At 43.0% G+C, this 15,761-nt stretch overlaps 1 protein-coding gene across 4 annotated transcripts in view; it reads right to left on the bottom strand.

The window, feature by feature from the left end:
* The window catches only part of ctbp2a (C-terminal binding protein 2a), a 316,236-nt gene that overhangs the window by 144,257 nt on the left and 156,218 nt on the right, over positions 1-15,761 (bottom strand). The window contains exon 1 of one of the 4 annotated variants that reach the window (XM_080205658.1): positions 14,105-14,153. The exons of the other annotated variants lie outside the window; for them this stretch is intronic. Coding sequence (XP_080061784.1) covers positions 14,105-14,138 — 34 coding nt within the window. The 5' untranslated portion in view covers positions 14,139-14,153. Of the gene's footprint in view, positions 1-14,104; positions 14,154-15,761 lie in introns of those variants that run through there. 4 annotated transcript variants of the gene reach the window in all.

Genomic DNA, 15,761 nt, shown 5'->3' with positions numbered 1-15,761 from the left:
TTGCTGCAAAATTATCTAAGTGGTTTTTTGGATTTTTTAAGGAAGTGTATTTATAAGTGGAAGACCTCTGTGTTGTCTGGTTGTTGGGGGTGAGGGGGGGGGCGCGGAGAAATTGGAAAGGGAAAAAAACCCTCCTGAAAATCCCTGACTGTCAGCACAATTCAAATCCATCTTGATGAGATACTAATCCAGCGAATACAGCTGCAAACAAATTGCATGCGAGTGGGAATGTTGACAAAATAGAAATTTTAAACTGAATAAGCAAAGAATTAGAACTAAAAGGATCTTTCAGTCAAAACGGTGGCAATGCTCCTGTGCCCTATTGATTTAGTGACGTATCCATGGTATTTATTCTATATGCAAAGTCAAATTTAGCAACCTAAATCATGCTGAGTGAAGATTCAGTGCACATCATTACTATAAGACGTAAATCCTCTCATCATCTCACAAGGGAAAATTGCCAGAACGTAATCTGGAATTTGCAGCATTTAAGAGCACAGCAGAGGTCAACACACTCCAGGGAAGAAACAAAAGGGACAGAATTCACTCTACTAGGGCACAAACGGACATGGTGAGCAAAGCACTGGTTAGCTAAGTTGACGTGATCAATAGATTCATTTTTAAATTGAAAAATAACCACAATGTTCACCCATTTACAAATGTGAGTTCAGCTCTCTTGTCAGTGGTGATCATTATTATATTTTGTTTTATAACCATTTACAAAATATGTTGATGCTTTTATTTTGTCGTTAATGACCTACCAATGACCCATCTCTGTTCCAGCCTCCCATTGCCAGGTACAACTCAGATCCACTCTGACCCTAAAGGAACCCTGCTTCACACCCCTCTGAACCCTCACATCTCCTCTCATGACAGTTGTCACTAACTGACCATTCGACAATATGCAATTTGGGTTCAAGACCCAGTGCTGAGTTGTCATCGGCGCAACCCATCACGTAATGTGCAGCTGCATTGGTGCCACATTCCTGACAAAGCAGATATGCCACAACACTGTGAGGCCTGAATAGTGCTGACAATGTTGTGTGCATGACAGCCCCTGCTGAAGTTCCATCATCTCACTCCGCACGAAGGTTAGCATCAGACACATTTAACTAAACATTAAAACTGCTGAGCAAATGGTTTCTTTGTGTCGACAAAGGGCAATTAAGAGAAACCATAAAGGCTCAGTCAAATGATCAGCTGGCAATATCAGCATTGACCCTGGTGTTTCCAGCCCGTCACTTAGCATTACAGCAAAACACCTAAACCTATTAACTTCACTGGGTAAGATTGCTTCCCTAATTTACTGTCGATACCAACTGAGTACTACTAACTATGCTGTACTTGTTAGAAAAATGCTTAACTGTCACACTGGAGGCCATCAAGACGTTAAGCTGGTAAACCTCTCATTGATCACAAAAGATAATCTAAGATGGGGCTACATCACAAATAACATACGGAAATTATTATCTGAAAGATCATGGAAGTAATGTTTTCGAAATAAATTTTAAAAATTGTAAATTGCATGGCACTATACCGTGGGAGTACAAATTAAACCTAGTAAGTTAGTGTTAATGAAGATAAAGGAATAATATACATTTAAAAGACCTATTAATTAAGATGTCAGAGTCTGTTTAATTGGTGCAGTATTTATTTTCTTTGACAAAATGCTTTGGCTGAACAGTGAGAAAATATCAGGATCGATATATTGTAGAGAGTGGAAGACACATTGCTTTACTAAGAAAAAGGATTGTTCCAAGTACCTCAAGAAGAATTAATGTGAGACGAGCCCAATCCTACTGACAATAGAAACAATCATACATGGTCAAGAAAGTATCAAAATGTGGACAAATATGCAGGGGTTAAATTACCATTAATTGTTAATTTGAATAATATACTTACAGCTTTGCTGAATTAAAATGTCTCTTTCCATTTCAGCCAGACCGCCAGTTCAATAGCCAGAAACTAATGGAACAGTCAGGATTGCTGGCATTTGATCCAGAATATCTGACTCTGTCTAGTTCTTTTTTCCTGGACTATTGCCACTGATGGAAATTTCTATGATTCTCTGTTGTGGAAATTAAACCCTGCTTACGTACAGTGGCCTAGAGTTTGACAGCTGCACACCCAAATAGTAGCAAATCTAAATGAATCAATGAACACAACTGAGGAAAATGTAGATGTTTCCTGCAGGATGTAACAATAAGGAAAACAGAGCCACAACTGGCACAGACCAAGGTAGACACGCTGACAAAAAGTATTACTTTAAAAGGAATTACTAACAGAAGTTCAAACATTGGCCAGCAGTTAAGATGTTCTGTTGTAAGCGGTTAAGAGTCCCAGAGGTGGTGAACACTCAAATCCACTAACCACAGAAATGACAGATTATATCTGTTCTCAGCCAGATTAATGGATGGGACATTTCATATCTGGAAAAAAAAAGCTAACATTACATTTGCATTCTCCCATTATGACTATACCTCTGATTGCGATAGTCTTAATTTCTCAAAATTTCCTAGATTCGCAGAACATTCCATTACACTGGAAAATAGCAAATGTATATTATACAAAGAAGGAGACAGAAAGCAGAAAACTACAGGCCAAGTAGCCTAACATCTGTCATCGGGAAAATGTTGGAAGGCATTATTAAAGAAGTTAAAGCAGGACACTTGGAAAAATTCAAGACAATCAGGCAGGGTCAACATGGTTTTGTGAAAGGGAAATCATGTTTAACTAATTTATTGGAGTTCTTTGAGAGATTCACATGTGCTGTGGACAAAGGGAAATTGGTGGATGTAGTGTACTTAGATTTCCAGCAGCATTTGATAAGATGTCACATCAAAGATTATTGTGGACAATAAAAGGCTCGTGGTATGGGGGTAACATGTTGGCATGGATAGAGGATTGGCTGGCTAACAGGAAACATAGTACAGAATTTTACACTCCCCCAAGGCAGTTTCAGAGGCAGGTGGAGAATGTAAAGTTGAATGGATGGGATTTCCCCCAGTAATCGTCCCACCCAAACCCAATTTCACAGCTGGATAGGCAGGGCCTCGGGCAGGAATCCCACCCTTTCACCACTCTCCCGCCTACACTCAATTTTTAGGTTGACAGCAGTGGGTGTGTGTAGGGTGAGAAACTGACAAAGGTGTTTTCCCTATCTCAGGTGGAAAAGGTTGCGGGGGGGGGTGGGGGGGGGGCACCTCAATGTGAAGACTGCCTTGGAGTTGGGGTTGCCTTCCTCCCTAGGAGTTGGAACTCTGGGACCACTTCCTTCCCTAGCCCATTCCCCCAACACTCGCTCACCATTCTTAAAGTCCAGAGAGTTGGCAGGTTGTGATGAGTGGTGTGCTACAGGAATCAGTGCTGTACAATTTGCATAAATTATTTGGATGAAAGGATTGAGCATATGGTTGCTAAATTTGCTGATGACACAAAGATGGGTGGGAAAGTAAATTGTAAACAGGATGTAAGGAGGCTGCAAAGGGACAGAGATAGGTTACAGTTGTGGGTGAAAATCTGGCAAATTGCAATATAATGTGGGTGAAAGTGAAATTATTCATTTTAACAGGAAGAATAAAACTGAAGCTTATTACCTAAATGGTGAGAGATTGCAGAATTCTGAGGTGCAGAGGGATCTGGGTGTCCCAGTACATGAATCACAAAAGGCCAACATACAGGCATAGCAAGTAATTAGGAAAGTTAATAGAACATTATCATTTGTATTCAGTGCCCTTCACAATAAACGTAGGGAGGTTCTACAGGGCAATGGTGAAACCAAATGAGGAGTATTGTATACATTATTGGTCTCCTTAATTATGGAAAGACGTAACTGCATTAGAAGCAATTCAGAGAAGGTTTACTGGGTGAATAACAGGAATGGGCGGGTTGTCTTTTGGTGAATGGTTGGACAGTTGACTTATATCCAGTTGAATTTAGAAGGGGCAAATTGATCAAAACCTTTAAAATCCTGCGGAATATTGACAGGGTGAGTGTGGAGAGGATCACAGAATCCACAGTGCAGAAGAAGGTCAATAGGCCCTTCGAGTCTACACCACTAACCCCACATGTTTACCCTGCTAATCTCTCTGACACTAAGAGTCAATTTAGCGTGGCCAATCAACCTATCCCGCACATCTTTGGACTGTGGGAGGAAACCAGAGCACCCGGAGGAAACCCATGCAGACGTGGGGAGAATGTGAAAACGCCACACAAATAGTGACCCAAGGCCAGAATTGAACCCGGGTCTCTGGCATTGTGAGGCAGCAGTGCTAACCACTGTGCCGCCCAATATTTCCCATTGTGGGAGAATCTAGAACTGGAGGTCACTTCTTAAAAGTAAGGGGTGGCTCATTTAAGACGGAGATGAGGAGAATTTTATTTCCTCACAGAGGGCTGAAAGTCTTTGGAACTCTCTTCCTCTAAAGGCAGTGGAAATAGAGTCTTCGAATATTTTTAAGGAAGAGCTAGATAGATTCTTGATTAACAAAGGGGTGAAAGGATATTGGGGATGGGCAGGGACGTGTTGTAGAGGTTAAATCAGATCAGCCATGATCTTATTGAATGACAGAGCAGGCTTAAAGCATTGAGTGGCCTTCTCCTACTTCTAATTTGGATGTTCACATGATCCATGGAACAACTTTAATGTTTGTTTAGAAGGGGTTGCAGTTCATTTGGATGCTTTCGCAGTTGAAAGGAGAATTCATGAGGTGAGCTGAGGTAATTAATGATTGAAAAGTAAGTGGAGAAAACATACACATTGAATGAGAATGACAATTGCATATCTTACTTAAAATAAGTACATGGGCATAGCAACAAAGTAGCCACAGATCATTAACATGCCAGATCCACCTAAACCTAAGACCCTGCTGTTAAAAATAAACTTAAGGATCAGGTAGTAGATTAGTGTGATTTATTTTCAATCTGTCAATACTTGTTAATGTTAATTTAAAAATGTCCAACAGAGGCATCCACCATGTCTGCTGTGTCAGACCCTGCCAAGATACATCTCAGATATGTGCTGGGAATTTTTGCTGTGCTAATTAATTGACTGCATTTAACAGTTGGCCAAATGTACATGTGACGGTCTTCTGGGACTTTGACTTATTGGGACTATCAAACAACCAAAAATAAAATTCCGTGACCAAAAGACAAACTGCCATCATTAAAGGATCGCAAATAAAACAAATGCATTGATTGCACACAGTACTGAACTCTTGTGGGTGACTTCGTAGCAATGTAAAACCAACCAGACATGCTATATGTTCTACGATAGGAATACCATCAGTTATGAATTTGCCATATTGGTGCACAGATGGGCTGCGATGTAACCCTGCTCTACATTAAACCAGCACAGAGAGGCAATCAGCAGAACAACGTATAGAGCATAATACATTAGCAGGGACTGAAGGAATGGCAGGCACAGGGTTTTTACATCTGTAAGAGCTAATTCCCTGGGGCAATGTTGCACACTTCATAATTCCACAAGCCCAAATTTTAAACAAAAATTTGAATGCAAGATAAATATTGGGCCAGACAAAATAAGGAAATCCTGTCACTTTAATCAAGTCCTCTATCCGCACCAGTTCTGCCCCAGTCAGCTTTTTCATTAAGAATGTTTGTCTTTGCAAATGTTTCTGCAGAGGCGACAGCACAACACTGAAAAGCCATCCGCTGAGAAGCTAATGAATAATTGTATGCCATGGACGATGATTCACTTTGCTACATGCCGGCAGTACTTTGCCATTTACTGAGCACGCATCTGCATTAACTAAACTTGCAATGCTCAGTGGGTGCTGCATCAAATCAGCTGCTTTTAATGATTAGTTCATATCTGTTTTCACACCTTCCTACTATTGATCCCTCCTGGGTGCAAAACAAAAAAAAAATCAGATTTCTCGAGTATTGGAGTATTTGTATGAGAAAGAGACTTGGTAAAGACATGGAAATGGAATTACTCTCAAATGGCTTTTGTTCAGCTTGGAGTAAAGATTCCTCTGGGTACCAAACTCGTCTTTTATTGATGCTTGGTGTGTGGAAGCTGCAGGCAATGCCACATTCCCAGTTGCCTTGAGAAAGTGGTGGTGATGAACCTTCAGAGGGCAATGGTCTGAATGTATGACTTAAGTTACAAGGAGGCCAGAACCTTGAGGGCATTTGTTTGCGTTCTCTAAAGGAGATTGATGAACCAGATGGGTTTCTTAGCCGCTTCTTCTCTAACAGTGGTATTTTTATTTCTAATTCGGTCCAAGTTCTCAGCCTGCCATGGTAGAGTTTGAACTCACGTGCTCTAGATTATTAGGGTAGGCCTCTAGTTTACTGGTGCAGTAGCATTCACACAATCTTGCTCAGATGTGACTATGCTCTAAATGTATGAATGGCCAATCTCCCTTACTGGAATGTCCAGGTGTCGATGTATAATAAATCAGCAATTTGATGTGGAGTTGCCAGCACTGGACTGGGGTGGGCATAGTAAGAAGTCTCATAACAAGAAAACAACATTTTCACAGTTTAAGAGAATGCCTCTTTGAACCTTTTTGCTTTAGGGACACTGGGCAGAACAAAACTGGGAAGAATTCAACCTGTGCCAATGGGAAAACTCACCGAATATTCAGCCTCCTGAACAATTAATTTTCCCAAGTGGTTCACACTGTGCTTTTGCCTCTGATTTGCTCAACTCAGGAAAACCTAACCTCTGCAATCAGCTCCTTTTAAATGCCTCCCCAGCTCTTGTTCCTGTCCAGTCAGGGCAAAGCTGCCAGGAAGGCAGCACCATGTTTCAAACTTCTGGATGGTGTCAAATGGAGGCATGGCATCCTCTATGCGTGATCAGCCAGATGGCCAGCAAGCAAGGTCACCAACCCTGCCAGGGAGGCTATGGTCACAACAGAGAGAGTGTCAGCTTGCTCCATAAGAGGACAGAGCTACAGGGCCAAAAGTGGGGTGACAAGATGGCACAGTGGCTAGCATTGCTGCCTCACAGCTCTAGGGACTTGTGATCAATTCCCGGCCTCGAGTCACTGCCTGTATGGAGCTTGCACATTCTCCCCATGTCTGCAAGGGTTTCCTCAGGGTGCTCCGGTTTCCTGCCAAAGATGTGCAGATTAGATTGACTGGCCATGAAAAATTGCCTCTTAATATCAGGGGGTTAGAAGGGTAAACAAGTTGTGGGAATAGGGACTGGATGGGATTGTGGTTGGTGCAAACTCAATGGACTGAATGGCCTTCTTCTGCACTGTAGGGATTCTATGCAGATGAGTGACCTTCATTGTGCAGCCAGGGTAAGTCTGCCTCCTCACTTCCTTCACCCATACAGATCCTCCACAATATCATGTTATGGTGCCATGTTCCACTAACCCCTGGATAAACTTGGCACTTCATCCCTGTGCAGAGTGAGAATGGCAGAGCAATGTCTCTCCCACACTGACAATCCAGCAAAGCCGTGCCATGCCTGGCACAGGCCCTCCAAACTCTCCCACTCAATCTCCCATCCATGGAAGGTTCACCCCACCCCCGCCATACCAACATCAGTGCTCAGTCCTCTCATATCTGCCAGTATTCTCCAGTTATGAGGATGCCAAGGGCTGAAAATGTGTGAGAGTCTGTGCACCTGTCAGTAGGTGGAAAACAACACCAGGTCCCTTGACCTTGGAGAAGGCATTAGCAGCTGAGATGTGTCATTCAGCCACTCTGTGGCCCTAGATCACCCTATTCATTGGCAGGCCACGTTCAAGCCTCTGTCAACAGCAGTCAGACATTTCATAGAGGATAAGAGGACCACTTCTCTGTCCTCACTGCAAGTCATCATCATTTGCTCTCCTGCAGCATCCAGCCCATTGCTTTAACACCCAGCCCATGAATGTCATCACCATCAGGATCACCTCTCGTAGGCACCATGGTAATGAACAGATATAAGACCCCCATGCTGGGAGAGGTCTTCTCACCCTAGTTCTGGTCGTTGCCAAACTGAGGGCATTCCTTGCCCTGTACCCGTGCATGTCCTGGCCATCACCAGAGGTCCTTCCTCATCCTCCACTGCGGGTCACCCCTCGCCGCCCTCCTCGACATCCTCCTTGTCATGGGGAAATCTGGCACTCCTCCATCTCTCCCTGGTCCAACTGCTCGTGTGTCTCCGCGTTAGCGTGTGCACAGTGCAGCCAATCACCATGATGAGTGATTGGCTGTACTCTGGGGGCTGTATTGGAGGGCTGCCCCAAACGGTCCAGGCACTGGAACCGCACCTTCAGCAATTCTGCTGCTTGCTCCACCAGCGCGTACACTGACACATCAGTCTCATTGGAGTGAGTCTCAGTGGGTGCTTGGGGCCTTTGCACTGGCATCATCAGCCACCTCCTGAGTGAATATCCTTTGTCCCAAAGAGCCATCCCTTCAGCCACTGTTCACCCTCAAAAATGGCTGGGATCTGCGAGCAACCCAAGCAGTAACGATCATGGATGCTCCCCAGGAAATGGACACTACCTGAAAGATGAGCATTGCAGATCTGGACGTTGAGGGAGTGGTATCCCTTGTGGTTTGCAACTGGCACTCCATGCCGCCTGGGAGATCACACAGTCACATGGTGCAGTCGATGACACCCTGCACCTGGGGCATGCCTGCTATGTGGGCAAAGCCCATGCCCCTGGCATTTTGGTTCACCTGGCCTGGCTCAAGTCGATGTACATGTGGGCCTTCTTAATTAGTGCAAATGTGATGTCCGTGAATGTAAGCCTACTTGTGACTAATAAATAAACTTTAACTTCTCCCTTATGCATTTGTGCACATCTGACAGGGAGATGCCGCACAGCTCAGCAATGCAGCCCTGAAAGGAGCTGAAAAGATCAGAGCAACAGTGACTTTCAGGGCCACAGGCAATGAGTGATCTCCCAGTCCATGTGGTGTCACCCTTACATCACCTGGCTCAGTGGGTCCACCGTTTCCCAGGACATATTCAGTCTTCTCCAGCACTGGACTTCTGACATCTGGAGATAGGAAGTTCAGTGGTGGTAGACCCATGGCCAGTAGTGTCTCCTCTGAGGCTTTGCCACCTGTGGTTCTGCTCCCAGAAGATCAGTGGGCCCAGCCTCCCAGTTGCACATCTGGATCCCCTGCATCCTCTTTTAATTTGATTTATTGTCACATGCATACAGTGAAAAGTATTGTTTCTTGCGTGCTATACAGACAGAGCATACCATTCATAGAGACGGAAAGGAGATAGTGCAGAATATAGTGTTACAGTCATAGGATGTAGAGAAAGATCAACTTAATGTAAGTTAAGTCCCATTCAAAAGTCTGACGGCTGCAGGGAAGTATCAGTTGGTACATGTCCTCAGGCTTTTGTATGTTTTTCCAATGGAAGATGGAAGAGAGCATGTCCGGGGTGCATGGGGTCCTTAATTATGCTGGCTGCTTTGCCGAGGCAGTGGAAAAGTATATACAGACTCTACTTACGGGAGGCTGGTTTGCTTGATGGATTGGGCTACATTCATAACCTTTTGTAGTTTCTTGTGGTCTTGGACAGAGCAAGAGCCATACTAAACTGTGATACAATCAGAAAGAATGCTTTCTATGGTGCATGTGTAAAAGTTGGTGAGAGTCATAGCTGACATGCCAAATCTCCTTAGTCTTCTGAGAAAGTAGAGGTGTTGATGGGCTGTCTTAACAATGGTGTCAGCATGGGGGACATGGACAGGTTGTTGGTGATCTGGACACCCAAAGATTTTAAGCTCTCAAACCTTTTTACTTCATCTCCCTTGATGTTCTCCTTTACGCTTCCTGAAGTCAATGACAATTTCCTTCGTTTTGTTGACATTGAGGGAGAGATTATTGTCGTTGCACCAGTTCACCAAATTCTCTATCTCATTCCTGTAGTCCATCTCGTCACTGTTTGAGATCTCTGGTGCCCCCTTTGCAATTGGCATTCTGGAAGGCGATGGAGGTGAGATCGCCAGGCTCTTGTTTTGATAAAGGTGTTGTAAATTCCGCTGGACTGATGTCACGCCAGTGCTCAATGAATATTCGGGGGGGTGGGGGGTGTCCCAGCAGGAGGACTTGCTAATAAGATGCTAAATTAGGTTCCTGACATTCTGTGGAGGGATTCCAGATCGCACATATCGTCACAGACATCAAGGGATTCCAGGCCAGTGAGGGGCCCTGGAAAGTTCGGAATTGTGATCTTGGTAGTGAGAATCATGTTTCCTGATTTTTGCCATTTTTTGTGCCCATGTCACTGTTCTTGCTGACGGCTAAGGCAGACTGAAAATCACCACCATTAGTTTCCAAACTTTACCTCAGTTGTCATGTTTGAAACCAGTTTGGTGAATTAGCTTAGGGTATTGCGAGTGTTTCCATACACAATCTCTTTCATTCTTGCATTTCTTAGCTCCGTTCTAAATTACAGCCTGGAAACTTTGAATAACATTGTGCTACACTAATTTCAAAGTGTGCTCGTAGTTAGTGTTTCTCATGAGTTAAGTTTTCACAAGTGAATTTTTGGCTTACACTACTTCTGCTCGTCAGTTATCCCATGCAATAGCTCAAAATAGATTCAACTTGTAAGGATCCCCAGTTGTAATTTGCTGTAATTTTGTAGTATTGGAAATGTAGAGGCAGAAATTAATTTCTAGGGTACACTACCTCGGTGGTTACATTACTGGTCTAGCAATTTAGGACGGTCAGATCTAATAACGCAGTAAATGGGAGTTCAAATTCTACTGAGGCACAACAGTCTGCATTTAATTTAAATCTCAAAATAAAAAGTGGATGTCAGTAAAACTGACCATAATAAAGCTGTTGGATTGGTAATAAAGCCCAACTGGTTCACTAAAGTGCTTTAGGAAGGAAACATACTGCTCTTATCTGACGGATCTGTCTGTCTGTGAGGCCAGCTTCACACCAACATGACTTCTGTAATGGCCCTGAGAAGTGGCCTAACAAGCATCAAAACGATGGACCACTTCCTTAGGGAACTGGAAAAGAGCAATACCAGCCTTGCCAGCAATACCTATATTCAGAGAGTGCATGTTAACAACACTGTGACCGTAAAATAATAACAAGAAAAATAATAGTCTCCTCAGTGTACCCAAACAGGTGCCGGAGTGTGGTGATTAGGGGATTTTCACAGTAACTTCATTGCAATGTTAATGTAAACCTACTTGTGACACTAATAAATAAACTTTAAAATAAAACTAATGTTGAAGTAATACTCAGCCATCTGAATGTGAGCTCCCAGTTTGTGTTTGACTCCTTCAGGTTTTAAGGCAGAGGATGATTTTCTCGGATATTTTCTCGACAAAATTCTTCCTTTTTCTCATGAAGATGATAGGGCATGTTGGGAAAGAGTTTCAAAGCGTGCCTGCACCATCTCCCACATAATTCACTCAGGTTTTCAATCACATGGCTTCAACACCATACGTTAGCAGGTAATCTCACAACAGAAGGCCACTATGGCTGAATCTGATCTTATCCCAAAATTAAATCCATAAATCCATTTTTTTTTCCTGCTGGAGTCATTTGAACATATTAATTAGGAGCCATTCAGCCTCTCGGGACTGCTCCGTCAATCAATAAGATCTGCTGGTGGCCTCAATTCCACTTGCCTTCCTGCTCCTTAAGACTCCCGCCTTAATCAAGAATCTCTCTAACTGAGCCTTAAAAATATTAATTGACATGGCAAAACATCCTTTCAGTATCCACCTTGTCAAGACCCTGCAGGATCTTTTATAAGATCAATAAGATCCCCTCTTAATCTTCTAAACTTCAATGGATACAGGCCCAACCTGTCCAATCTTTCCTCCTTGGATAACCCCCTTATTCCAGGAATCAGTCAAGTGAACCTTCTCATAAGAACATAAGAAATAGGAGCAGGAGTAGGCCATCTAGCCCTTCGAGCCTGCCCCGCCATTCAATAAGATCATGGCTGATCTGTTGTGGCTCAGTTCCACTTTCCCGCCCTCTCCCCATAACCCTTAATCCCCTCTCTTATCAAGAACCCATCAACCTGCTTCTTAAAAATATTTAGCGAGGCAGCCTCCACCACTTCAACGGGCAGAGAATTCCAGAGATTCACCACCCTTTGAGTGAAGAAGTTCCTCCTCAACTCCGTTCTAAACCGCCTCCCCTTTATCTTGAGGCTGTGCCCCCTAGTCCTACTGTCTTTTTTGAGCGGGAAGAGTCTCTCCACCTCTATCCTATCCATCCCATTCATCATCTTATACGTCTCAATGAGATCTCCCCTCATTCTTCTAAACTCTATAACGAGTACAAGCCTAGTTTATTCAGCCTCTCCTCATAGCTCAATCCCCTCAACTCCGGTATCAGCCTAGTAAACCTCCTCTGCACTCCCTCCAGGGCCAAAATATCCTTGCGCAGGTGCGGCGCCCAAAACTGCACACAGTACTCCAGCTGCGGCCTCACCAATGCCCTATACAGCTGCAGCAAGACCTCCCTACTTTTATATTCAATCCCCCTCGCTATGAAGGCCAGCATCCCATTCGCCTTCCTGACCACCTGCTGCACCTGCAAGCTGGGTTTTTGCGACTCATGCACAAGGACCCCGAGGTCCCTCTGCACCGTCGCCTGCTGCAGTTTTTCGCCACGTAAGTAATCTCTGAACAGCTTCAAATGCAATTATATCCTTTCTTAAATAAGGAGACCAAAACTTTACAGGGGACACCAAATATGGTATCACCAGAACCCTGCAAAACTCCTTCTTTTATATTTCATTCCCCTTGCAATTAACAACACCATTGCTGGAAAATCTCAGCAGGTCTGGCTGCATCTGTAGGAGGAGAAAAGAGTCTAGTTGACCCTTTGTCAAAGCTGGCCCTTTGCTTTTCTAATTACTTGCTGTGCCTGCAAACATTCTGTGATTTATATACCAGGATGCCCAGGACACACTGTATCACAAAGTTCTACAATTTCTGTCCATATAAATATATGGTGTTTCCTGCCAAAGTAGGCAAGTTTATATTTTTCCATATATACTCCAACTGCCAAATTGTTGCCAATTACTTAATCTGTCTATACCCATTTGCAGCCTCCTCACGTTCTTGTCACACTTACTTTCCAACATTTAGTAATTCCAACATTTAAATTTAGTAACCGTACATTCAGTCCCACGAGTTACTTACGCAGACTGGAAACAATTGAGGTTCCAACACTGATACCTTTGGCATTCCACTCATTAAGCCTACAACAATTTCATGTTGGCTCACCAATCCTCTATCCAGCCTACTTTGTTACCCCCAACACGTTTCCCATCTCCCCACCCCCCCCCGCCCATACCATGTAATCTTAGCTTGTGTAATAACCTTTTATGTGGCACTTTGTCAAATGTCTTCTGGAACTCTAAGTATACCACATTCACAGGTTCACCTTTATCTACGTTGCTTGTTACTTTCTCAAAGAACTCTAATAAATTAGTCAAACACAATTTCTCTTTCACAAAACCATGTTGACTCTGCCTGATTGCATTGAAAGGTTCCAAGTGTCCTGCTATAAGTGTCCTGATTTTCCCTATGTCAGACGTTAAGCTAACTGGCCTACACTTTCATACTTTCTATTTCACTTCATTCTTGAGTAGAGGAGTTGCATTCACTGTTTTTTCAGTCTGATAGGACCTTTCCAGACTCTGGGAATTTTGAAAAATTAAAATCAGTGCATCTACTATCTCAACAGCTTCTTTCAAAGCCCAAGGATGAAGGGTATTTAGGCCTGTGCACTTGTCAGTTTTTAGCAGTCATAATTTTCCTCAGTATCCTTTTCCCCTGGTGATTGAAGTTGTTTTAAGTTTCTGCTGCCCCTTCACCTCTACAGTGAGACAGGTGCAGAATATCTGTTCAATTCATTCAGTCACCATTTCCTTACTTTCCATGATGAGTTCCCCAGACTTATTCTATGGGGGATGAACAATCACTTTACTCACTTATTTCCTTCTTAAATACCTGTCGAAACTTTTACAGAAGCAAGAAACCCAGCCAATTCAACCTCCCCCTACTTTAGCCTCGAACATTCAGAGTAATTATGAAACTCTCAGCGCAATCCCCAACACAGACTAAAGGTTCCAACCATAGGATTCAGTTGCACATCAGTTGAAGTATTTACTCACAGAGACTCTGCGGGTGTATTTTCTTCTCGTCCATGTTCAGTTAAGTTTTCTCGTTGTAAGTTCTGAATGGCATTAATGGCCAACTTTTGTCACAAAAGCCTGGATTCTACAGTCTTTGCTGCAAGCAGGTTTGCGTCAAAAGTAAATTCACTGGCCATCAAGAATAAAATCCTCAAGCTCATAACTTCAAAGGGTTAGCCACAGCAGAGTCATGGAGGAAAAAGTGAATATTCCAGTTCGAAACATCTGGAATGTAGGATTAAACAGAATATTTAATTGCTCGTCGGCAAGGTAAAAACTCCTCTGCATTGCAAACTAATTGGTTAGAATTGGACTTGGGACCCTTAGGTTTGTTAACCTTCAAAATGCTTGCCCAACATTTATTGTGCTCCATCAGTAGGTTCTTGTTTATTTAACAGGGTGAGGTTAGTACAAGCACAGTACAATTCTGTCCAATTAAACATTTTTATCTTTTTGTTGACTGTAACCTCTTGAACTCAAATCTTCCCTTTTCACTTTGGTAGCAGGTTAGCATCAACTGTAGGATCGATTTGAAAAAAAAATCGATTCCCACCAAGGATATCTGTTCCTTACAATCTGGAAAGGCTGGAGCTCAGCCCCGCCTTGTACTATGCTGTCAGGGTTATGATTGAATATCACACGTTTGTCACTGGTGACGTGTTATTCTTCAGGGAACTAGTTATAAATAAAAAGAGGAACAAATTTATATAGTGCCTTTCACACCCTTGGAATATCTCAAATGCTTCCAAATCATGAGTTACGTGAGAATAGTGTTCACTTCTAAGTCAATGAATTACATTAGAATAGTGCTGACTCTGATTATGTAGGCAAGTGCAACAGTCAACCTGTGTACAGAATTCACAAACATTAACGAGGTAAATAGTTGCTTTGGTGTTTTTAGAAGAACTTCCTGCTCTTCTTCCAACAGTCTTATATGTCTTCGTAACAGTATTCCAACAATCTTATATGTCACCCTAAATGGCCACCAGGTCTCCCTCTCATCAACACAGATAGTGCTGACACTGCACAAAGTGCATGCATTACACAATTCAGAATCTACATTCGATGATCTCAAATGGGATAACCAACTATGTGGAATGCAAGTGGAAGACTTCACATGCTATGTCTTTTGAAGCATCACAATGTATCTCAAACTGATTTATTCAGTCTGTTTAATTGTTAGTAAGATCCAGTATTGAATACACAGCACCTGTTCAGAATACTGGACCTACCAAACAGTATGTGACCAGAAGTTCAATAAATTAGCACTCTCTTCTCCTGCCCAGTCTACCTCAGACAAGGTTGAAGACTAAGGTGTCTCAAAAGTTTGAGCAAAACGTGAAGCTAGCTGTTTCACGCTGTTACTATGCAGTAGCAACACAAGTGGTATTCTCTACTAACAGGAATCTGCTGTCGAGCCAAACAGATGTGCTGTCGATCACACAAATGTCTAATGTGGTAGATGAATTTTAGTGACAGTGTGATGCCAAGTATGTAGGCCATACGTCCTAAAGACTGGTGGATTGTATCAAATGACATATCCCTTTGGTTGTTCAGAATAGACAAAATACTGCATAGCGGCACAGTGGTTAGCACTATGGCCTCACAGCGTCAGGCACCTGGGTTTGATTCCCAG

This window comes from Carcharhinus amblyrhynchos, chromosome 17 (assembly GCF_965287045.1).
Source record: "Carcharhinus amblyrhynchos chromosome 17, sCarAmb.v2.hapA, whole genome shotgun sequence".
NCBI classification, from domain to species: domain Eukaryota; kingdom Metazoa; phylum Chordata; class Chondrichthyes; order Carcharhiniformes; family Carcharhinidae; genus Carcharhinus; species Carcharhinus amblyrhynchos.
This window is presented reverse-complemented; position numbering and strand designations above follow the sequence as displayed.